This window comes from Pongo abelii, chromosome 4, assembly GCF_028885655.2.
Source record: "Pongo abelii isolate AG06213 chromosome 4, NHGRI_mPonAbe1-v2.0_pri, whole genome shotgun sequence".
NCBI lineage: Eukaryota > Metazoa > Chordata > Mammalia > Primates > Hominidae > Pongo > Pongo abelii.
In genome coordinates this window covers 65,269,883-65,292,832 of record NC_071989.2, presented here as the reverse complement: position 1 = coordinate 65,292,832, position 22,950 = coordinate 65,269,883, and the positions used below count along the sequence as shown (strand labels likewise).

The 22,950-nt window shown below is 44.5% G+C and overlaps 1 protein-coding gene across 1 annotated transcript in view; it reads left to right on the top strand.

The window, feature by feature from the left end:
• The first annotated feature begins 658 nt into the window (after nt 1-658).
• ANKRD55 (ankyrin repeat domain 55) overlaps nt 659-22,950 on the top strand; it is a 78,693-nt gene continuing 56,401 nt past the window's right edge. The window contains exons 1-3 of the mRNA XM_002815574.4: nt 659-764; nt 6,073-6,182; nt 17,042-17,102. Coding sequence (XP_002815620.4) covers nt 699-764; nt 6,073-6,182; nt 17,042-17,102 — 237 coding nt within the window. The 5' untranslated portion in view covers nt 659-698. The remainder of the gene's footprint in view (nt 765-6,072; nt 6,183-17,041; nt 17,103-22,950) is intronic.

Genomic DNA, 22,950 nt, shown 5'->3' with positions numbered 1-22,950 from the left:
AAGAAGCACCTGGATCCTGCCTCATGAGGCTGGCTTGTTCCAACAGCCCTGCAAAGTTCATCAAAATGTGTAATTTCATCTCTATTTTTATTCAGGAAGAAAACACATAAAAAACTAAATGCCTTGACCTATATTGATTATGAAAACAGAGAAGCATTTCAGTACAGGTGGCCACTTTTTCAGCAAGAATTTGTACAATCCAAGGCTGGGTACTGTTCCTGCCCCTTAGCACCTGCCACCCCCAATAAAAGTGTGCTGAACCCATCTGCCCGGATAGAGCGGCTTTCCAAAGGCACTCCTAGATTCTACATGGTTCAAGCCAAGTCAAGATAAATCCCTGTTATGTCTTAAATTATGCTGATCCCTGACACAGTCATAAGCAATTTTTATCATCTACCCAAAATGTTTTACTCAGCCAATTATTGCAAAATTGCAAAAGATTGAAAAGAGCCAGTAAAAAAAAATACATAGTTTATAGAGATGTAGCAACAATCAGCTTCATCTCCCTTCAGTCCTATACAAACAGCTGGGTTTGTATTGCAAACAGCAAAACAAATGAACAGGCCAATAAAGCCTGCTCATCAGTTTCATGGGTCAAACATGTTTAAAGGCTGTTGAAATGTCTCATTCCAGGATGCACGCCCTTGATGCATGCGGTTTCTGGACGTCAGGTGGACACAGTGAAGCTGCTGTTGAAGATGGGAGCCAATATTAACATGCAGGATGCTTATGGCCGCACAAGTTTATGCCTGGCCACCTACCTGGTACTGACTTGTGCCTGTCACAGGGTCTAAGGAGCAGGGTAGGCTAAGGGTGTCATTATGGGGTCCCAGTTGCAAAGGAGCATTCTTGGATCTATGCAGCTGGCTAAAGGAGCTAGAACTTGAAGCTTTACTCCAATGATCTTCAACGTTTATATCCCCACTTAGAGTTGGTTTCATGAATTTGGGCCATTTTGGATCTTCCTAACAATCCTCTAAGATAGAGGTGATATGGCCATTAGGGAAACATTCTTTTCTATCTTAATGGCATCAGAATTTCTCTTGGGATATTTCTGGACACACTTGGGGCTTCTAAAAACAATCTCCCTAAATAACCCCAACATAGTGGGAATACTGTGAAGATCCAGTTAATATCTGTGGGGTAGGATTTGTTGAGTAGAAGCTTGAGGCTGAGGAATGTGGAGAACAATGAGAACTGGGGAAGGCGGTGGGAGGGACTGGAAGATAGAGAACAGGGGAGACATAGCAGGCTCTTAAAGGGACAACACCAAGCAGAGGACTCAGCCCACAATCAGGGCTCAATTTAACAACTGTGTCGTAATGCTAGTCCTCACCAGTAGAGATTTCAGTTCAGCATTTCCCAACATTAGAGCAAGCTTGGTTGTTAAGCCTTACTGAAAATCCTCAAGACCCTCTCCTCTCAAACTCTTCCTGCAATCCTTTTGGGAGGTCCTAGGGGTGCCTTGAGTCCATGTCAAACAAGTCCTAACCACCACATGGAGGTCATCCTTTTTCTACCTCTCCAGAGAGGTACCCAGAAATCTTCACTATGACCACCGTTGCTACCAGGGCAACTTCTTGCATTTGCTATGGCTTGCATTTGCTATTGCTGCCCACTGATGGTGGTGAATTCACTCTGACCAGCCCCATTGAGGGTGTCCTGCTGAATTAAATCACTTCCCTTTCCAAAACACCACCCCTTTCTGCCATGATCTATCAGAGATTGCAATGAAGCATTGCCCAAGTCTCACAGAGATTTCCTTTAGAGCCTACTTTTTCATTTTCTATTTGTGCTCTCTCTCTAGAACTCATATGCAAATCTGGGAAGAAATTTTCAAACTGTGGTCCACAGATCTTTTGCGTCAATACCCTTGGGGTGCTTGTTTCAAATGCAAGTGCCAGGCTGGTCTGGTGGTAGAGGGTTATCAGAACTTATTCACATTAGTGTCAAATGCAGGTACCAGGGGTATACCCCAGACCTTCTGAGTCAGATACTCTGGGAGCAGGACTGGGGTAGTTGGTGTTGGGGGAGTCTGCATGTTGAAAAAACCTCCTTGGCAATTTTTTTTTTTTTTTTTTTTTTTTGAGTCTTACTCTGTCACCAGGCTGGAGTGCAGCGGTGCGATCTCAGCTCACTGCAGCCTCTGCCTCCCGGGTTCAAGCGATTCTCCTGCCTTAGCCTCCCAAGTAACTGGGACTACAGGCATGCACCACCACACCCAGCTAATTTTTGTATTTTTAGTAGAGACAGGGTTTCACCATGTTGGCCAGGATGGTCTCGATCTCTTGACCTCATGATCTGCCTGCCTCAGCCTCTCAGGCAATTTTTAAAAACTTGCCCATCAGGTTTAAAAGCCACTTGTCTGTGCATATTAGCTGAAGTCCCATATCTCAGACAGACATATGGCTGTCCTCCTAGCCCCCTCCCTTCTAGCACATGCCTTAAGAACTGCTCTTGCTATGGACTTTTCCAGTGTCTGAGCTGAAGAAAAGAGAAAACTGGGATAAGGGGGTAGAGGAAGGGGATAGAAGGGGTTTCTAAAGCTGACTGCCGCTAGCAAATAGAATGTAGTGAAAGCAAACTGTCCCCCTTTCGAAGTTCAAAAATTCAAAATTTTACATTTCTTTGACTAGAGAGCTATGCAAGGGACTGGGAAGAAGTACTCCTCTAAATCACGGTGAATAATGATGGACACCCTTGGAGCCTAGAAAGTTGGCACCTTTGCAGACAACTCTTTCTAGGAATATATTCTAAGGGCTGCATGAGGACAGTCTGCCAGCAGGACACCATGTGGTGCCACCTTTTTAACTCTGCCCCCATCTCCGTGTGGCTCCCCAAGGCAGGCCCCTCCATTGTTCTGGTGAGGCTCATGGGAAGCGGTTGTCCTGGGGACTGCACTGTGAAGCTTATCCCTCCCTCCTGGCAATGTTCAAATTCAAGAATTAAAGAAAAATTTCGCAAACAGGACACTTAGAAGTTAAGTCTCAGCCACAACTCTGAACTCAGTGTACAAAAAAACTTACCACAGATGTGTCAAACTCAAATAAAATATGTAGAGTTGAGGCCAGGTGCGGTGGCTCACACCTGTAATCCCACTACTTTGGGAGGCCAGGAGGCTGGAGGATCACCTGAGGTTGGGAGTTTGAGACCAGCCTGACCAACATGGAGAAACCCTGTCTCTACTAAAAATACAAAATTAGCCGGGCGTGGTGGCACATGCCTGTAATTCCAGGTACTCGGGAGGCTGAGGCAGGAGAATCGCCTGAACCCAGGAGGCGGAAGTTGTGGTGAGCCAAGATATATATATAGAGAGAGAGAGAGAGAGAGATACGAATCTCTACATTTAACATATTATTTGATATATAAGAATTGCAGCTGGGCATGGTGGCTCACGCCTGTAATCCCAGCACTTTGGGAGGCCGAGGCAGGTGGATCACCTGAGGTCAGGAGTTCAAGACCAGCCTGGGCAACATGGTGAAACCCTGTCTCTACCAAAAATACAAAATGTAGCCAGGCGTGCTGGCGCATGCCTGTAGTCCCAGCTACTTGGGAAGCTGAGGCAGGAGAATCACTTGAACCCAGGAGGTGGAGGCTGCAGTGAGCCGAGATCGTGCCACTGTACTCCAGCCTGGGTGACAAGAGTGAGACCCTGTCTCAAAAAACAAGAAAAAAAAGAATTGCAATTCAGGGCATACACACAGACCAGGTGGTCCTCGATATGTCCAAAGAATGAAGAGGAAGTTGTAGGTTTTATTAGAAGGAGAAATGTTACATATTGTTTTTCCAGAAAGTTCATTGGCACTAGTCGAGTTTTGGGGAGCTGGCAAGCTCTGACTGGTGAGCGACCATGGTGGGTAAAATTTGTCTTTGAGTTGCAGCAGGTTTTTCGGAAGCCATTAGATAAAACTAGTTACTACGGGCAGTTTCAGCAGCCAGGCTCACAGATAATTGCATTTTGGGAGCAATGTTACTTGCCCTGCCTGCTTTTTTCCCTGACTTCTCAACTCTGGTTTAGTAGTTGGATACAACAAGAAGGACCCAATTCAAATGATCAGATTTCACAGGTGTGTGACGTTGGTTAGGCAAATCACTGTATCTCTTTGTGCTTTCTCCTTCATTTGTAACATGTAATTAAAAAAATGCTCATCACAGCTGACGAATAAACACTTGGGGAATCAGCCAGCACATAGTAGGTATAAAACTCATTTGTTGGTTCTTAATAGTGACTGACCAAGGGTTTCAGATAGTATATTCAATGTTTTTCTTCTTTTTATCTTCAGGAAAAAAAAAAAATCAGAAAACCATTGACACACACAGAGTTCCAGGAAATGTTGCAATATGATTTTTAAAAGTGTTTCAAACTTTCCCCCACCAAAAGATCTGCTTTTCAAAAACTGTAAATCTTTGGCAACTCTAAAATTTGCCCAGCATGCCTTTCTTTTGGGTCTCTGGGTCTCATTTCTTTTAATCTGAGAACTTGATGATTTAGACATTAACAACTAGAAACAGATTTAATGCATCAGTAAACTATGACTCAAGACTGGAAATGCCAGAAAAATACTTCCTTCTACTTAAGACTTAGATATTAATGGTCAATTCTACAAAATCATATTCAATATTTATACTCTGAGTTTTGATGCATTTTTGTTGATTTTCCTTCCAGACTTTTCAAAACCAAAAGGTTCTTCTCTTATGATTATCTTCCTTCTTCTCCATGCATTTATTAACATTTTGATTTTTTTTTTTTTTTTCTTGAGACAGAGTCTCGCTCTGTCGCCCAGGCTGGAGTGCAGTGGCGTGATCTCGGCCCACTGCAAGCCCCACCTCCTGGGTTTACGCCATTCTCCTGCCTCAGCCTCCCGAGTAGCTGGGACTACAGGCACCCGCCACCACACCCAGCTAATTTTTTGTGTTTTTAGTAGAGACAGGGTTTCACCGTGTTATCAGGATGGTCTCGATCACCTGACCTTGTGATCTGCCCGCCTCAGCCTCCCAAAGTGCTGGGATTACAGGCGTGAGCCACCCTGCCCAGCCAACATTTTTATTTTTATTGCTTTCAATAAAAGGAGGAAAAATCTTCAGTCATCTTTCTCATTTTACTGGATAATTTTGAGGTTTACCTAGATGCGAATGTAGGAAGGTGGGAAGCCTGCTTCTGAACAAAATAGAGGGTTATCCTATTATTCTTCATAATAACAATTTCATCTATTTTTAAGTATACTTATAATTGGGCAAATAACCCAAGCCATTCTGGATGAACGTAGGAGACATCCTCTTTAGCACGCGAGCCAAACTTGGTTATCAATAGGTATGGGTCAGTTAAAGTAGCATGGGAGGGAGGGCTAGCCTGAAATTATACCTGGCCTTTGAAATGGGAGAGACAATGAGAAGATGACCCAGCAGTAAATGTTGACCGAAGAGGAGACAAGCATGAGATGTGGCCATATCAGGTCTCAATCTGGACAATTGTAGACACAGGTTTCAGCAGTTCACATAAAGTTTCTTGAGGAATTTACAGGTGGATAAAACATAGCAATGGGAAACCTTTGGAAGGTGCTGGTGATGCCCTTATATTTAGGGATTCAAGCTTTCAGCATCAGAAAGATCAGTCAACAAGGTGGCAGGGTCCCAGCCATTGCAGTGGAGCTCAGGTTAGACTGCTAGGCACTGGGAGGGGGACTGACTTGAATAAGCAAGGTGCTGTCCTTGTGGTTACTAGAAAAGGTTTGCTTGCAATAGAAGACCAAGGCCCATTTATCATGCATCTGAGCTTATACATGTAATACCAGTGAGCGGCCCTAGAAATGGGGTGGGGGAGATGGAGAGATTCTAAGGTCAGTCTGCATCTAAAGGGGAAAGGTTCTCCCATAAACCTGGGAATCTGTACTTCAAGATCTTCGGCCCTCTGTTGAGGCATCTAAGATGGAGTTGTGGTTCTTAACCACTTCAAGTCAAATAAAATATGTTTTTAGCCAAACCAGAGAAAGGGAAAAAAATCTAGAGAAAGTTTGTTGGACCATGTTACATGAGCTTCTGTTATATAATGATGTGGTTGCTCTTGTATTTCAGGGCTGGCTTGAAGGCTGTGTGAGTTTACTCAGAAATGGTGCCAAGCACAATATCCCAGATAAAAATGGCCGCCTGCCACTGCATGCTGCCACTGCTGAGCCCGATGTGAGGTAAGTGGCCAGGTTTACATGATGCTCAAGTTGGGAGTGACTCAACTTGTATGAGAAGGTCATCTAATCCATCCCTCTGTGGCTGATAAAAAAGAAAAAGAAAACCATCTTTTTTTTTTTTTTTTTGAAGTTGCAGCAAATAGGACCACAACAAAATATTCTAGAATAATCTCAAACTATCTCCTCCTACTTCGATAAAAGTTTTGTCTCCTAATCTTTAAGAAGACATGCTGTTTGTCATCATCAGAATTCATATATTCATTCATTCCATTAATCAGTCAGTCAATTATGCATTCAACAACTATTTTTTGAGCACATGTTATGGACCAAGGACTGTTCTAGTCCTTTGAAATTCTGTAGTAAATAAAACAGAGTGTCTGAGGTCACAGGGCTTATATTCTAGTGAAGCTCTTAAGCATACCAGTTAACAAATAAATAAGATCATTTCTAATAATGATGAGGGCTATGAAGAAAATTAAATAGGGCAAAAGAGCAGTGACTGGGCAGAAAGATTAATGTCTAAACCCAGGGCGGCCGGACACAGTGGCTCACGCCTGTAATCCCAGCACTTTGGGAGGCCAAGGCGGGCGGATCACGAGGTCATGAGATCGAGAACATCCTGGCCAACATGGTGAAACCCCGTCTCTACTAAAAATACAAAAATTAGCTGGGCATGGTGGCGCGTGCCTGTAGTCCCAGCTGTTTGGAAGGCTGAGGCAGGAGAATCGCTTGAACCTGGGAGGCAGAGGTTGCAGTGAGCCGAGATTGCGCCACTGCACTCCAGCCTGGGCGACAGAGCGAGACTCCGTCTCAAAAATAAATAAATAAATAAAAATAAAATAAAAAAAACCCAGGGCCATGCCAGCCTTTAGGAGCTGGGAGGAGGCAAAGGAGCCAGCAGCAGGAAGATCAGGGGTTAGAAGGAAACCAGAAGTGTGTGCTCCTAGAAGCCCTGTGAAAAAATACATTCAAGTAAATTGGATGATCAAGAAGGCCACCTTTTTGTAAGATAACTGAGCAATGAAGGAAAAGGTTTTGTCCATACCAAGGGTAGCTTCTCCATTTCTCTGTGTCTACATGGCCTCAATCCCCATTCTTTAGAAAGCCTCTCAGAGCAGCTGCTAACAGCATTTCTATTATGGCATCAGTAATAGGGTGGACGCTTTCTGCTGTGCAGAACATGCCTCTGACAGGAATTGAGCATTTCCAAGCCTAGGTCATAGGCCAGCAGCACAAGGAGTGTATTCTATATACTTCACCCTCTCAACTCTGTGTCCAGAACTAAAACCTGAAGCTCTGTCTAGGATGAGGAGCCCAAGGCCATAATCTTCCAGGCTGAGGAATAACAAGATTTCTTTACTTCAATCTCTTTTACAGTAAAATAAAAGGTCCTGGGAAATTCCAGGACTATTCCCAAGGCTTGACTCTTATTATATTGGACTATGTCCAGAAATAACAGAAAACTAGGATTTACCCAAAGCCCAACAAAACAAGGATGTTTAGAAAAGAAACAGCAAACCCAGACAGTTAACAATCAATAGACATCGTGAGGAGATGACTCCCTCTTGATGAATTAGGAAAAACAAAAAAAAAAGAATGACCCCACAAAAATACTTAGTCACAAAATCATACTGTTTTCCCAAAAGTGGTCTTTAGAAAATAACTTTAAAATGTACCTTTTCTGTTTCTTCTGTCTTAATTTACTCTATGTAATTGCTTTTACTTGCCTCACTCGGAGTGGTCATTTCAAAACCTATTAACTGATTCTGGAAGATTAAAAGAGCCCATTTAAGTTATGGTAATTATAGCTGTTGTAGCACATAAAATCCAAAGCTTCAGTGTTTTAACACACTAAAAATTATTTCTGGCCGGGTCCCATGGCTCACACCTGTAATCCCAGCACTTTGGGAGGCAGGTGGATAACCTGAGGTGAGGAGTTCGAGACCAGCCTGGCCAACATGGCAAAACCCCACCTGTACTAAAAATACAAAAATTAGCCATATGTGGTGGTGAGTGCCTGTAAGCCCAGCTACTCAGGAGGCTGAAGCAGGAGAATCGCTTGAACCCAGAGGTTGCAGTGAGCTGAGTTTGCGCCACTGCACTCCAGGCTGGGTGACAAAGTGAGACTTCGTCTCAAAAAAAAAAAAGTTTCTCAGACATGTAACCATCCAATGTAGGGGGGTGGTAGGTGGCTCCCTGCCACATGGCGATTCAGGGACCCAAGCTTCTTCCATTCTGTAGCACCTTCATCCCCTAAGAGCACAGAATGCCCTTCATTCAGCCTGTAGATGGGGAAAGAGGAGCACAGTAGTCCCCCGTCACCCTGGAGGGGATACGTTCCAAGACCCACATCGATGTCTGAAACCTCAGATAGTACCAAAGTCCATATATGCTATGTTTTTTTCCTCTACATACATACCCATAAAATTTAACGTATAAATTAGGCACAGTAAGAGATTAACAACAATAATAATAAAATAGAACAATTATAACAATATGCCAGTATCACTACTCTTGCACTTTGGGGCCACTGCTAAGTAAAATAAGAGTAACATGAACACAGTGCTGCGATACAGGGACAGCCAATCTGTTAACCGAGATGGCTCCTATGTGACTAATGAGAGTGGAGTGTAGTTAGCGGCAGATTTAATCATTCTACTCAGAATGCTGCACAATTTAAAACATGAATTGTTTATTTCTGGAATTTTTCATTGAATGTTTTTGAACCACAGTGAACTGTGGGTAACTGAAATAATGGAAAGCGAAACCGCAGATTAAGCAGGGACTACCCTATAGAGAAGCCACACTCAGTTCTTTAAAACCTCAGCCTGCAAATGACACAATTCATTTCTGCTCATATTCCATCAATAAGGACTAGTCATTCGACCGCATCTGGTTATAAAGTGCTTTGGGGAATATAGTTTCTAGCCAGGAATCCACCTCCCAACAATGCCTCCAACCCAGGAAAGGGGAACATGGATTTTGGTGAAAAGCTTGCTGTCTCTGTTCTTAACCCATTGCACCTGAGGGGTAAACTAAGCCTTGTCAGTCAAAATTACATTCAATGTCAATTGGATCAGTTGATTAGGTTCATTCTCTGAAATCACTGCAATAATAAATTGAAAATCAACTCAAGTGTACTTCCTCTTTGTGGACTTGTGTTTCTATTTCTTATTATGCTTATCAGTACTCCTCGACTCTTGAGGATCTACATTAAGTTGCTATAACTAAGAGAGCAGAGAGTCGTGGCTTCCCCTCTCTTGAAACTGTACCTAATGGCCCAGCCACCACCCTTGGATGAGTTGAAATAAGAAAAATAAACATCCTTCTGTGTGCAGATGACATAGTTAGTTATATTGTCCAAAAAGCCCTTAACTGATTCTGAAAGATAAAATTCTGCTTTAGTTATGGCAATGCTAGCTGCTTTAACTAATAATCCCAAAAAGTTAAGATTGACTATTCCAAAACCAAAATTGTTATTTCTAGTAAGTGCTCTCCAAAGATTAACTGGGTTAAGTCCTAACAACAATACAGCAAATCAAATACAGTCACAAGCTGCATAATGACATTTCAGTTAATGGCAGACTGCATGTGTAATGATGGTCCCATAAGATGATTACATCATATTTTTACTGTACCTTTTCTATGTTTAGATACATAAATACTTACCACTGTGTTACAATTGCCTACAGTGTCTAGTACAGTCACATGCTGTGCATGTTTGTAGCCTAGAAGCAATAGGCTCTACCATATAGCATAGGTGTGTAGTAAGCTCTACCATCTAGGTTTGTGTAATACACTCTATGATGTCCACACAATGATGAAATCACCTAACGACACATTTCTCAGAAAGTATTCCCATCATTAAATGATGCATGACTGTAGCTTGGTTACCTACAGAATATTGGAAACTAGTCCGCCCTAAAGGATTCCCTATGGAATTACATTGTTAAAATTACATATTTTATAGTTGTTTGAGAAATTTTAGGTCCATGGCAGAGTTTGATACATCTGCATTAAATGTTTAAAGTAGAAACCAAATTTATTTTAATGGCTGTGTTTTGACATTAAGCCCTTTGTCTCCGTTGAGAAGCCTTATAAGAAACAGTCTTACTGGCTCATCGTTCATTAGCACCTCTGAAAAATTCTATATGAGAAACCACAAGAAATATTTCTACTGAAGAAGGAATTGGTGTGCTGCTTCTGATAAATCATTTTTTTTTACTATACAGACACTGTGACTTCGGAGCATGTTTCTGTCTTTATATATTTAGAAAATTCAAAACTCAATTTGTGTCCCACCTCTGGCATACATGTAGGACTATAGATCATGTCTTTTTTTTTTTCCTGCCCTTGTTTTCTCTTTGTCTTGTTTCTTCACTCGTTATCTTATTTTACTATATTTATCTGAAAACAATCTAAAATCCCTGAAGGGGCCAGGCATTGTGGCTCACACCTGTAATCCTAGTGCTTTGGGAGACGGAGGCAGGAGGATAACTTGAGGCCAGGAGTTCAAGACCAGCTTACGCAACATAGTGAGGCCTCATTTCTAAAAATGATTTTTTTTTTAATTAGCCAGGCATAGTGATGTGCTCCTGTAGTCCTACCTATTCAGGAGGCTGAGACTGGAAGATTGCTTGAGCCCAGGAATTTGAGGCTGTGGTGAGCTATGATCGTGCCACTGTAATCCAACCTGGGCGACAGCACAAGACCGGAAGGAAGGAAGGAAGGGAGGAAAGAAAGAGAGAGAGAGGGAGAGAGAGAGAGAGAGAGAGAGAGAGAGAGAGAGAGAAAGATCCCTGAAGGGTGGCCAGGAGTGCCAGCTCATGAGTATGAGTCAGACTGACTGAGTTTAAATCTGGCTCCAGCTCTTATTCTCTTGGGCAAGTATAAGTACTATTTTTTTTTTTTTTTTTGAGACAGAGTTTCACTCTTGTTGCCCAGGCTGGAGCGTAAACGCATAATCTTGGCTTACCGCAACCTGCGCCTCCTGGGTTCAAGCAATTCTCCTGCCTCAGCCTCCCGAGTAGTTGGGATTACAGACACGCACCACCATGCCCGGATAATTTTGTATTTTTAGTAGAGATGGGGTTTCTCCATGTTGGTCAGGCTGGTCTTGAACTCCCAACCTCAGGTGATCCACCCACCTCAGCCTCCCAAAGTGCTGGGATTACAAGAGTGAGCCACCACACCTGGCGAAGTAAGTACTATTAAATATATTATTCCTGCTTACTTCACAGGGAAGCAGGCAGAAGTAAAGGAGAAAATGTGTGGAAACACTGAACTCAGCACCTAGTACATTGTCCATGTTCAGAAAGTGAACATGGTGATGATGATGGGGTGATGATATGATAATGTTGATGGTCATCAGTGATGATGATGATGGAAGACAGAAACACCATAAACATCATAAGAAGCTAAGGAATGAAACACTACTACTGCCACCCCACTGGTGCTCATCCTGGCCTTCTTCACCTCAGCACACTCAGGTCCACAAAAATGTGTGCACAGACACAGGCCCATGGAAATGCAGTCCTGCATCCTACTGCCGGGCACACAGGTTTACTGCAATGGTTGTTGGGGTGTGTTGTATGTGTGGATCTATACACACCTTTGTAAGTTGGCATATGTCTGCATTTTCCCCTAATCATAAACAGTATGTACAGGCCACATGATGCCCTTGTGCTCAGGTTTTTATACTGATTTAAAATCTGCTAACACTTAGATTTCCAAACAGCAAGCTCCTTCTATTTGGTGCTCACTGGAGGTTATTCAGAGAGAAGCCTCAAACTGAAGCTGCTTATAAACAAGCCAAGGGACGCTTCAATTAGTCCTTTGCCTCCAGAGGGATTTTAGTGCTCGGATGGAAACAACTCCTGAACAAACCAAACAGTATGAATCTGCATCCTTAGCTAAACACCCGCTCAGTGGGGATGGAGGCTGATGCAGGGATAAGTGGTTTATAATCATGAACATGAAGGCACATTGGGTTTACAAAAGCAAAGACGCACAGGTTTCCTCTCATGATTCCCCTTCCTACTTTGAACCCTCTGCTTCTCAGCAGGTCCAAGTTTTCTCCCTTTCAGCTCCCCATGGCTTTTCTTGCTTCCTTGGCTGGGACATTCAGAGGGCGCTGGTGTGAAAGAGGGGGCATGATCATTAAAACAAAGCTCCAAAGAGAACAGAGTTGTGTTTGTACAACGCTGCACATGCTAGTGTTGGAAGGCAAGCAGCAATTTTCTCTGAAAGCAGCCACGGGGCTCTCTGAAGTTCTTTTTCGTGGTCTCCATGGCTACTGGCAGACTTTTTTTTCCTCCCTGTCAGAGTGCCAGCCACTCTGCCTCTTTTCATCACTCTTGACTGCAGCCCAAGGGAGGAAGAAAATCATTTCCTTGGGGTCCTGTTCTCTAGTTACCAGGTGGTGTGTTCTGACCTGCGGTGGTTGTCTCACTGCAGCACACTCTAATACAGGCAGCTCCAGGGACAGGAAGGGGAGACGGCTGGTTGCGGGACCATTTTTTCCCACCTGTCACTGCGCTGGCCAGCTCCAAGTCTGGGAGCATCCAGACAACTCACAGGGATGAGTTGTCCCCAGGATGCTTCTAGCTGATCCTTCTCTGAGACCCGCCATTCACCTAATGGTAATCAGTGGAGACCCAGAAAATAGAAGGTAGGAGCTATTAAAAAATTAATCATTTTATAGATTTTTTTGTTTGTTTGTTTGTTTTGAGACAGAGTCTCAAGCTCTGTTGCCCAGGCTAGAGTGCAGTGGCATGATCTCGGCTCACTGCAACCTCCGCCTCCCAGATTGAAGCAATTCTCCGACCTCAGCCTCCCTAGTAGCTGGAATTACAGGTGCCCACCATCATGCCTGGCTAATTTTTCTATTTCTGTTACAGACACGGTTTCACAATGTTAGCCAGGCTGCTCTCAAATTCTTGACCTCAGGTGATCCGCCCACCTTGGTCTCCCAAAGTGCTGGGATTACAGGCAGGCGTGAGCCAGCGCACCTGGCCATATAAAACTTTATTCTGGCATGTAAGGGCTATTCCAAGTGCTTTGTGTGCATGGACTCAAAGTCATGACAGATCTTGAGGAAGTAGGTATTATTCTCTGCATTTTATGGATAAGAAAATGTAGGCACTGGGAGCTCACCCAAGGTCACTGGCTGGTTGGTATGGAGCAGGGATTCTAACAGCGGCAGTCTGGCCCCAGCCTCGGTGCTCTTATGACTCACACACCACCTGTCTGGGACTGCTCTTGCTGGGGTCCAAGCCTGCTGTCCTGGCACCTGAGATGAGATGGGTCTTACATCACTGACTCGGAGATCCGAGGACAGGTGGGAGTCTGAACTGGGCTGATGGGGGTGTGGAAGGACTCCTGGGCCACAGTAACACAAAATGAGAGCTCGGGGGAAGCACAACAGAGGGCTGCAAATCATCTAGGAATTGAGAAAGATGCTGGACAAGTATCTCACAGGTGACCTCCGTACCACAGAACAGCAAGGAAGTCCCAGGCTGGCAATGAGACACCTGGTTTCTGGTTCAGGCTGTATCACTGAGCCACTGTATGGTGGTCTTGGCAAGCCAGGAAGGGCCTCAGGTTCTTTGTTCTCACAACATGTGAGAGAGGGCAAGAATGCAGGAGAGGGCCTTGATCTGTCTATTTGTGTCCAGCTTTGACGATCAATGGATCTCAGAGACTTCACAGTCAAATGGAGTTGGGCCACATAGATCATCACGTATCAGTCACAGCCATGACAGAGAAGACATGGGAATTAAAGGGTGGCAACTGGAGAAAGTCTAGGGAAAGACTATTTAAACTTGGCCAACAAGGCTGGATAGGGTGATTCTCGCCTGTAATCCCAGCACTTCGGGCGGCTGAGGATCGTTTGAGTTCAGGAGTTCAAGATCAGCCTGGGCAACATAGTGAAACCCCATCTCTACTAAAAACACTAAAAAATTAGTTGGACGTGATGGTGTACACCTGTAGTGCAAACTACTCTGAAGGCCGAGGCAGGAGGATGAATCGCTTCAGCCCAGGAAGTCCAGGTTGCAGTGAACTGTGATTGTGCCACTGCACTCCAGCCTGGGTGACAGAGTGAGACCTTGTCTCAAAAAAAAAATTGACCAAAAATTGACCAACAAGAGACGATGGATGATGTTCTAACCCCCTACCCCACCCCCACTTTCCCCAAAAGAGCAGGAAAATGTTATTCTCTAGACCTAAAGGGGCAAGGAAGGGGCTGTTACTGGAAACTTCTGAGAGCTGCAGTGGTAGCTTAGCTGTAGGAGAGGGGCCACCTGGCAAGAACTGAGGCCTTTGGTAGAGAAATACAATTATTGCCAGAAAGGGAGCTGGCTTCTCTCCCTTCTCCTGCCAGTTCCCCCATCAGCAAAACCCAATAGGAAGCCAAGGGAAAGGGAGCCTTGTTGATGCCATCCCTAGAGGTCAGCCTCAGAGCAGGGCAGTATAGAGAAGAGAATGGCTTTGAAAGCCAAATATCTAGGCACACGGTTCATCCCAGAACCTTGGGAGGCCACCCAGGATGTGACAAGAGGTCTTGCTCTCCCTACCCCCATTCTAATCTGGTTAGAGCCCCAGAAGATCCTGTCTGGCTAGAGATAATCTCTGTCTGCTCAGGACTAACCGAGGATAACCACACTGGACCACAGCTGACCTCCTGCCTTGCCCTCCCCTCCTCCCCGAGTCCCTCAGACCAAATGGGCCCTAGAGAGTAAATAATGGCCAATAATGAGCCAGAGAAGACAGAAAGGAAAGAGAGGAAGGAGAAGCACAGTCACCAGTTAAGCCCTGCCCCCACTCACAAAGCAGCCACAGGGAAATATAACCAGTGGTGAAATAATTGCAAAGATAAAAATTGTGTGACCCAAAATGCAATTATTTTTATATGTCTTCCTACCAAAGGCTACATCTAGAATTCAGAGAGCATAAAAGAGATGTACTGTATGCAGTCATAGCCATTGTCCCTTTGGTGTATGTGACCCAGGGTCTCTCTGCCTGCTGGATCACTCAATCCTTTACACCACTGCGTTGCTACCCCTCTGATATACATGAGGATACAGAAACTCAGATCGTGCAGTAGTGAGGTCAGAATTAAATCTGAGCATTATCCTGGCTCCCCAAAAGACTATGATAAAACAAGATTGAAACCACAGGCTTCCTGGTTATTTCACCTCCACCGCAAATAACCAGCAGTCCATATCTATTTAAGCTCTCTGTGTATTACATTTACTGCTAAGGCAATATGATTAGTGGATCCTTCTTTTCTTCTATTGTAAGTAACAATTTAATACTTAGGGCTTTAGATGTCTTCCAATCTGAGAGACGATAAAGATTTGATTGGAGAAGAGACTAAACAATTTCATTTTACAAATAATTCTTCCAAAAGCAATTTCTGAATTTCCTCCATTGACTGCCCATACACTATTCTTTATCATCTTGATGAGTATCCATTGATTAATTCATTCAGCACTTTTCTCAATTGTTTCCAAACCTGGTTGTTTACCATAATTTCCTGAAGAGCTTTTTTTAAACAGTAGAAGCTGGGCTTCTCCAGACCTACTGAGTTAGAAACCCTGAGTACAGAGTCCAGGTATTTGTGTTTTAAAAAAAAAGTCTCTCCAGGCAATTCTGAGATGGAGCCAGGGTCCAAACTTCTGGGGTTAAGTGCTCTAGAAATAACAGCATGTTCCAGGCATGCTCTATATGTTGTATGCATATTAACTCATTTAATCCTCACACTGAGCTGTGTGATAGGTAGTTTTTATCACTCCTATCTCACAGATGAGGAAGTTTAGGCAGGAAGAAGGTAAGTAACTTGGCTGAGGTCACAGAGCTCATCAGTGGCAGGGCTGGGACGTAAACCCAAGCCATCTGGCTGCAGAGCCCGGGGCCCCTCTCCACTATGCTCGGCTGCCCCCTCTCCCAGATGGAGCGCTGACTTCAGTCAACTGAGCAGGAGATCCAAGTCAGGTAAGAGCCTGAATCTGAGAATCATTGATAGCTGTTTTACACTGATTACTGTCATCTTGTGCTTAGGCATGTGTGTATTTTACAAAGAATGAGCAAACTTGCAAATACTGACAACCTCCTGGTATAATCTATGCATTAAAAAGGCATGACATATGCAGCTAGGAGTGAAGCAGGTCGAAAGCACTCTGTAAGTTTCTATAAAGTGAATAAAGAATAAGTGGCCAGGCACGGTGGCTCACACCTGTAATCCCAGCACTTTGGGAGGCTTAGGCAGGCGGATCACGAGGTCAGGAGATCCAGACCATCCTGGCTAACACGGTGAAACCCCGTCTCTACTGAAAAATAGAAAAAATTAGCCGGGCGTGGTGTGGGGCGCCTGTAGTCCCAGCTACTCTGGAGGCTGAGGCAGGAGGATGGCGTGAATCCAGGAGGCGGAGCTTGCAGTGAGCCAAGTTTGTGCCACTGCACTCGAGCCTGGGCAACAGAGCGAGACTCCATCTCAAAGAAAAAATAATAATAATAATTGCTACATGATTTTGGATCTTAAAGGGCATGGCTAGGTGACAGAGGCCTGGTGAACACAATGAGCCTAAAGTTTCTCCATCCCCCTGTGCCCCTCGGGAGTGCTGAAACGGAGAGACGGTGGGAGAGGCAGACAGTAGCCCTCCACACAGGTGTCTTCTAACCTGTCACGCTCTTGCTTCTTTTCTGTGGATCTTTTTCCCAGAGAAACGGAAAGGGCCCTCATCTTCATTCGGAGCCTTTCAACTGACGCTTTTTCTAAGGTCATGATTTTATACTGATTCCAAGAGCACCGTGACTGCCTGTTCTTTTGAGCCATTTCTCCTATTTTTTCCTTACAGGCTCCTCACGGTCCTGTTGCAACAGTCGAACATCAGCGAGATTAATCACCAGGACAATGAGGTGAGCCACACTCTCAAGCAACAAGTGGTCATTTTGCACGTGAGGGTGAAAGAAAGGGGGTTTCTGAACCATTGTGCTCCCTCTTAAAAGCTACGGGGAGACATGAAGCATGGTTTTGTGTTCCTACCCTGAAAGGGAGACCTGTTTTCACTATTAATCCTCAGCAGAAACTTATCCCCACCAAGAGTGTGTGTAGCTTCTGATAGGGAAGGACTTTACTGCATTAAGTACTTCAGCATTTACCATATGACTGAAATTTTGTAACTTCCCTCTGGACATTGAGAAATAAATATTGCTCTCTCCTGTCTTCTCAAGTCCCAGAAACTTAGTAGCAAGCTATGGCTCAAGACATGCTCTCTCTCTCTATTTTTTTTTTTTTAAGATGGAGTTTCGCTCTTGTTGCCCAGGCTGGAGTGCAGTGGCGCCGTCTTGGCTCACTGCAACCCCCGCCTCCCAGATTAAAGTGATTCTCCTGCCTCAGCCTCCCCAGTAGCTGGGATTACAAGCAGGCGCCACCACACCCGGCTAATTTTGTACTTTTAGTAGAGATGGAGTTTCTCCGTGTTGGTCAAGCTGGTCTCGAACTCCCAACCTCAGGTGATCCGCCTGCCTCGGCCTCCCAAAGTGCTGGGATTACAGGCATGAGCCACCGCACTCAGCCTAAGACATGCTCTCTAGTGAAAGATGGCAGAGAGGTGAGTGTAGTGGCGTGTGACAGTGGTCACAGCTACTCAGGAGGCTGAGGTGGGAGGATCACTTGAGCCCAGAAGTTTGAGAGTCCAGCCTGGCAACAAAGCGAGACCCCCATCTCTAAAGAAAAAAAAGAAAGAGAAAGGAAAACAATGACAAGACTGAACACTGGCTCGTGCCTGTAATCCCAGTGCTCTGGGAGGCCAAGGTGGGAGGCTCACTTGAACCCAGGAGTTTGAGACCAGCCTGGGCAGCAGAGCGAGACTCCATTTCTACAAAAAGTTTAAAAAGTAGCTGGGTGTGGTGGCACATGCCTATAGTCCCAGCTACTCTGGAGGCTGAGGCAGGAGGATCACTTGAGCCCAGAAGTTCAAGGTTACAGTGAGATATGATCACATCACTGCACTCTAGCCTGGGTGACAGAGTGACATCCTGTCCCCCTCCCCTCCAAAAAGAAAAGAAAAAGATGACAGAGAGATAATATTAATAATTCCAGGTTACCTGCTCCAGGCATCACATTATTAATCCCAGTGATCGTAACTGCTGTTTAATTCATGTTGCAAGCAGAAGGCTTCCAGAAAGGTCGTTCAACATTCTTCAACAAAGTTCTTGAGGGAAGGTGGCTCAGACACTAAGCAGAGCTGCCCAAGAGTAGCTTAGAGTCTTGTTAGATGTGCTTAACTCTTTTAAAATGCAGTACAAATTTTCCTTAGCCAGGCTGATTTCCTTAACAAGGTTCTTAAAATCAATTTAAATACCTGGTTTTCAATGGAATTTTAAAGTAAATATGTGCTTGGTTTGGTTGCATTTCACTAAGAAAGTCTGATAACATTAAAAATGTACATACACAAAGATGCCGATTACATTATTTTCAAGGAAGCTAGGTGACCATAGGCAAGGGGGCAGGAGGTAAGCCTCCTAATCACTTTCTTCTGGGGTAGATGCCCCCGCATCTGTCTTTTTTTTTTTTTAAATAGACAGATTCTTACTCTGTCGCCCAGGCTGGAGTACAGTGGTGCGATCTCAGCTCACTACAGCCTCCGCCTCCCAGATTCAAGAAACTCTCCTACCTCAGCCTCCCAAGTAGCTGGGACTACAGGTGTGCACCACTATGCTCGGCTAATTTTTGTATTTTTAATAGAGACGGGGTTTCACCATGTTGAGCAGGCTGGTCTCAAACTTGTGAGTGAAGGGGTGGCCTGCCCCTCCATACCTGTGAGCGTTTCTCATCAGGTGGAATGAAAGACTTGAGAAAAGAAAGAGACACAGAGACAAAGTATAGAGGAAGAAAAGTGGGCCCACGGGACTGGCGCTCAGCATAAGGAGGATGCGAGCTGGCACTGGTCTCTGAGTTCCCTCAGTATTTATTGATCATTATCTCTACCATCTTAGAGAGGGGGATGTGGCAGGACAATAGGGTAATAGTGGGGAGAGGGTCAGCAGGAAAACACGTGAACAAATGTCTCTGTACCATAAACAAGGTTAAGAAAAAAGTGCTGTTCCTTTGATGTGCACATACATAAACATCTCAGTGCCTTAAAGAGCAGTATTGCCGCCGGCATGTCTCACCTCCAGCCCTAAGGCGGTTTTCTCCTATCTCAGTAGATGGAATATACAATTGGGTTTTACACCGAGACATTCCATTGCCCAGGGAGGAGCAGGAGACAGATGCCTTCCTCTTATCTCAACTGCAAAGAGGCCTTCCTCTTTTACTAATCCTCCTCAGCACAGACCCTTTACGGGTGTCGGGCTGCGGGAAGGTCAGGTCTTTCTCTTGCCATGAGGCCATATTTCCGACTACCACATGGGGAGAAACCTTGGACAATACCTGGCTTTCCCAGGCAGAGGTCCCTGTGGCCTTCCACAGTGTTTTGTGTCCCTGGGTACTTGAGATTAGGGAGTGGTGATGACTTTTAACAAGCATGCTACCTTCAAGCGTTTGTTTAACAAAGCACATCCTGCATAGCCCTAAATCCATTAAACCTTGAGTGGACACAGCACATGTTTCTGCAAGCACAGGGATGGGGGTAGGGTTACAGATTAACAGCGTCTCAAGGCAGAAGAATTTTTCTTAGTACAGAACAAAATGGAGTCTCTTATGTTTACTTCTTTCTACATAGACACAGTAACAGTCTGATCTCTCTTTCTTTTCCCCACAGTGAGTTCAGGTGATCTGCCCACCCTGGCCTCCCAAAGTGCTGAGATGACAGGTGTGAACCACTGCGCCTGGTCCACCCATCTGTCTGGAGCCTTCTGATTAAAGGCCTCCCTCTGACTGGCATTAATGACCACATCAGAAAGCCCCTGCTGCTTTCACTCCCCATATCTTCAGTGGTTTAAAGCAAAACCTCAGAGGAAAGAGGGTTGCACTGTTAGAAACTTCTGCTTTAAAGATGAGAACCAGAGATGAGGTAGCACACTCTCGTCACTCTGCCCATGGTGTGGAAGCAGGGAGCTGGAGTGGCAGAGTCCATGTCAGCAGACTGTGAACCTCTAGATTTCAGGGCAAGTTGCCAACTACTTCCTCCACCTCCAACCTCTGGGGTAATCCCTAAACTGGGTCTTATTTAGAAAGATGACAAATTTGCTCATTTATACCCTAAAGCTAAATTCCACTCATAGACCTACAACTCAAGCACTCCTCAGTAGAACTAGCAACCCCCCAGCAAAGACATAGTTCCCTGTTTTTCTCCACTCCAGGAGGCACCTGGCAGTGCAGACAATGAAAGCAGACATGGATCTTTCTAAGAGTGGTAATTGTAACACCTTACATAGAATATGTGGTAAATATTGGAAAAGTCCCTGGTTCCTCCTCGTGCAAACGGACTTCTGCAAAAAGATTTCTCCTGCTATTACACCAGCATATGGACCCGCTGGGTTTTAAGCCCAGAAAGCAGACTCAACAGAGTAAGGACCTCAACAAGGCACTTCCTACCCACGGTCACAGCTTCCTCTTTGGTCCATTCACAGCCTGCTGTCTGGAAACCATCTGAAACCATCTGCTAATGCTTGCCTGTGTTTTTCATACACATGGACTCCGCCACTCCAGCTCCCTGCTTCCACACCATGGGCAGAGTGACCAGAGTGTGCTACCTCATCTCTGGTTCTCATTTTTAAAGCAGAAGTTTCTAACAGTGCAACCCTCTTTCCTCTGAGGTTTTGCTTTAAATCACTGAAGATTTAAAACAAAATGTATGGATATATATGTGTATGTATATATTATGTATCCATATATGTATGTGTATGTGTGTATATATATATCTGTATATAGATATATACATGGTTTTGGTTTTGTTTTTTTTTTGAGGCAGAGTCTCATTCTGTGGCCCAGGCTAGAGTGCAGTGGTATGGTGCCATGTCAGCTCACTGTAACCTCCGCATCCTGGGCTCAGGTGATCCTCTCACCTAGCCTCCTGAGTAGCTAGGACTACAGGCAGACACCACCATGCCAGGCTAATTTTTCCATTTTTAGTAGAGGTGGCATTCATATAACTCTGAGGCACTCATATAATTTTGTTTTTGACTGAGCTCCTGTACTAGGTCAACAGACTAGGCCAAATATCAAAATGGAGTCCCTCATACTTAAATTCCAAGTTACCAAACTGAAACCGAGTTGTTATCTGACCTTCTGAGAAATCAGGAGAGAGATAACAGCCAAATTTCCCAAACGGGCCAGTTTTACTTAGCATAATAATGAAATTTCCTCTGCCTTTAATCCTGACAACAAAAAGTAACCTGAAGTAACCTGATGTTAAGCAATCAGTTTTTTCTCTGTTGTTCTGTTTCCCTGTTCTCATCTTTCATCTTTCAAGGAAAGTAACTTTGAAATAACCAATCTGCTTTTTCTTCTTTGCTTCTGCTTTTTTCAGTCCTTCTCTGTCTACAAAACCAACCTCCTCTGCTGGGCTCATTGGAAAATTTTTTTTTTTTTTTTTTTTTTTTTTTTAGACAGTCTCACTCTGTCACTCAGACTGGAGTGCAGTGACACGATCACAGCCCACTGCAGCCTACTGCCTCAGCCTCCAGAGTAGATGGGACCACAGAAACCCTGCACCACAGGCATGCACAACCATACCCAGCTCATTTTTTGTTTTTCGTAGAGATAAGGGTCTTCCTATGTTGCCCAGACTGGTCTAGAACTCCTGGGTTCAAGTGATCCTCCCGCCTCAGCCTCCCAAAGTGCTGGGATTATAGGTGTGCACCACCATGCCTGGCCAGAACATTTTGGAATGAAGCCCAGTTCTAGAATTGCAAATGAAGCCAATTAAGATCTTTGAGGCCCGGCTCCACGGCTCATGCCTGTAATCCCAGCACTTTGGGAGGCTGAGGCGGGTGAATCACTTGAGGCCAGGAGTTCAAGACCAGCCTGGCCAACATGGCCAAACCCCGTCTCTACTAAAAATATGAAAATTAGCCGGGTGTACTGGCTCATGCCTGTTGCCCCAGCTACTCCAGAGGCTGAGGCAGGCAGTGGAATTGCTTGAACTTGGGAGACGGAGGTTGCAGTGCTCTGAGATGGCGTGACTGCACTCCAGCCTAGGCAACAGAGCAAGACTCTGTCTCAAAAAAAAAAAAAAAAAAAATCTTTAAAACTAAATCTTTTGCTGTAATTCAGTTTTTGCCAATTATTTATTTTATTTAGTTATTGGTCATTGCTAGTGAGAACCAATCACGATAAATTTATAACAGCAAAAGCGCTTGGCATTGAGAAATAAATACAATTCTGAAATGGAAAGAACACAGCCCAGGCTTTCTTTTTCATTCATTACTTTGGTGGAGTTCCTGTATTTGGCTGCTCAATGTTTTGAACAAGTAATCTTCTCTCTTCTGTCTTTTTTCAATGACCTCCAAACATGATGTAGCCTCCATTGTATGAGGGGTAGGGGGGAGTAACAATTAAATTCATTTTTTAAAAGAAGATATCACTCTATGTGTTCTGCAACTTTTTTTTTTTTTTTTTTTTTTTGAGATGGAGTCTCGCTCTGTCGCCCAGGCTGGAGTGCAGTGGTGCGGTCTCGGCTCACTGCAAGCTCCACCTCCTGGGTTAATGCCATTCTCCTGCCTCAGCCTCCCAGTAGCTGGGACTACAAGCATCCGCCACCACACCCGGCTAATTTTTTGTATTTTTAGTAGAGATAGGGTTTCACGGTGTTAGCCT